Source organism: Eurypyga helias, unplaced genomic scaffold (assembly GCF_000690775.1).
Source record: "Eurypyga helias isolate BGI_N326 unplaced genomic scaffold, ASM69077v1 scaffold20731, whole genome shotgun sequence".
NCBI classification, from domain to species: Eukaryota; Metazoa; Chordata; class Aves; order Eurypygiformes; family Eurypygidae; genus Eurypyga; species Eurypyga helias.
The window spans coordinates 1-2,126 of NW_010233142.1; the positions used below are offsets into that span (position 1 = coordinate 1).

A 2,126-nucleotide genomic window follows, 5' to 3' on the forward strand; every position below is an offset into this window, starting at 1 on the left:
ACAATCCCCGGGGCTCAGTGGGGAGCTGCCCGGGCCCTAGGCCGTCGCCCGTTACCTGCTGAATCATCTCGGGGTGCTGCTGCATGATGTGCAGGAAGCGGTCGCTCTCCTGGGTCAGAGGGGTGGTTCTCTTCTTGGTGCTGCGGGACAGTTGCTTGAAGAGATAGGTGACGATGTGGTCCAGACAGGAGCAGCAGCCCGTGCAAACCATGGTGTCTGCAGGAACAGCGAAGGGGAGATGCTGGGGAGATGCTGGGGTGCTGCCCGGGCTCAGGCTCCGCCGGGCAGGCTCCCGGGGAAGCAGCATTCAGGGATCCCTTCAGGGATGTTGCAGGCGGGAACCACCTGGCCCTGAACAGGTCAACAACACCCTCTCTCTAACATTCCAGCTTTAACAGAGGTCAAATTCCACCCCCCCACCAGCTTAATTTATCTGTGAGGCTGCATCCGAAGCATCCCAAACCCTTCCCTGCTCCAAAGCAAAGCCCTGAGAGGACGAGGAGAGCAGGAGTCGTTACCTAGTGCAGTGAGGCCTTCGGAAATGGAAGAGAGAATATACATGATTACATGAGGCTCCAGACTGGCTATAAAGTTCATGTGGTCCTGGGTAAGAACTTCCAGCAAGGAATAGTACGACTGGCTGAGCTTGGGATAATCCTGCAGAGAAAGGGAGAGAGGAAGACTTGTGAGGCCTCGTGGCTAGCTTGTAACCATCAGCCCAGCCTGCGCTGTGCTTGGTGCCACCCCATCCCCCCAGCAGCCCCCAGACCCCGGGGGAAGGGGCTCTGCTGGGAATCCTGCAAAGCAACCCCAGCTCCAGAGCTGCATCTGAGCAACGGGTTGGCCACCGGTCTGCGAAATGAGGAACGTGCTGAATTTCAGGAAGAAGTTCTTCCTGGGGAGGGTGGGGAGCACTGGGACAGGTTGCCCAGAGAAGCTGTGGATGCCCCATCCCTGGAAGTGTCCAAGGCCAGGCTGGATGAGGCTTGGAGCAACCTGGTCTATGGAATGTGCCCCTGTCCATGGCAGGGGGTGGGACTGGGGGGGCTTTAAGGGTTTCTGTGTACGAGGTCTGGGTAGGAGCAAGACTCTGTAGGCGGATCAAGCAGGTGGCACTGTAACTGCTGAGGCAGCGACCTCTGCCCACAGGCAGTAACAATCCTTCACTCGCAGGAAGGGTTTTTCAGCCAGAGGAGGAAGGATTTTGGTAATTGCTCTGCTGAGACTCGGCGCATACCCCGCCGGGGCCCTGGGGTGTGGAGCTGTAATTCCCTGCAGGGCTGAGCCTAGAGCTGGGGTTCAGGGAGTGGCACAGGTTCACTCTTCTGCCGAGGGATCTTCCAACCTGCCTCCCGCAGCCGTGTGCTCACACCGCTGATCCCGGCTTACCAGGAGGTCGCTGTGAGGGATGGAGAGCAGGAGCTTGATGAAGGTTTGCAGGGCGTTGTCCAGCGCGTCGTCCCCGTACAGACGGAACACCCCGAAGTTGACGTAGCTCCCGCTCAGCGCAGCCTTCAGCATAGAGAAGCAGATGGAAATCCCCTTGAGCTTCAAGGCATAGACTTGATCCTTTGGGACCTCCCCAAGCGTTAGGATACGATTTCCTGCATGAGCACAGAAGCGGACCTCAGTATTGCAGCAACCCAAACCCTTTCTCCCCGCAGGGCGAAGGAAAACCAAACGTAGAGCCGTAAGGAGGGACTGAGAAGTCAGCCACAAGCCCCAAAGGCTTATTCCCTGGCCCAAGGTTAAGGAACCCGTTACAAGTTACAAGCTAGGAACCATGGGAGACCATAACTGCGTGGAATGTTGCTGTGGAACAGGACAGCACAGGTACAGGATGGCTCTCCACTTGCTTTCCAGGGTTGCCAGTGCCACCTTGCACCCTCACAAGGGGCTCGGCTGGCCCCTGCTCTCATTTTCTTCCCCATTTCCACGGCAAACGCCCTGCCCCTTCTGCTGGCATCGACACTGGCACGGCTGCCTGGCCTGGGCTCGCTCACCGAGCGGGTGCGTGCCCCGGCGCTCGCTCCCCCAGCAAGCCGGGGAGTCAAGGGCAGGCCCAGGCTGCCCGGATCCCACCCGCCCGACACTCACCATACGTGGTTATCATTTTACTCGTTTCT

General features: G+C 58.7%; 1 protein-coding gene across 1 annotated transcript in view; it reads right to left on the bottom strand.

Moving 5' to 3' along the window:
* Positions 1-55: 55 nt before the first annotated feature.
* Positions 56-2,126, bottom strand: part of XPO7 (exportin 7) — a gene marked incomplete at its 3' end in the record, with an annotated part of 27,304 nt that continues 25,233 nt past the window's right edge. The window contains exons 23-26 of the mRNA XM_010161654.1: positions 2,098-2,124; positions 1,390-1,604; positions 519-657; positions 56-216 (exon numbers count right to left, since the gene is read on the bottom strand). Of these exons, the coding sequence (XP_010159956.1) occupies positions 56-216; positions 519-657; positions 1,390-1,604; positions 2,098-2,124 (542 nt within the window). The remainder of the gene's footprint in view (positions 217-518; positions 658-1,389; positions 1,605-2,097; positions 2,125-2,126) is intronic.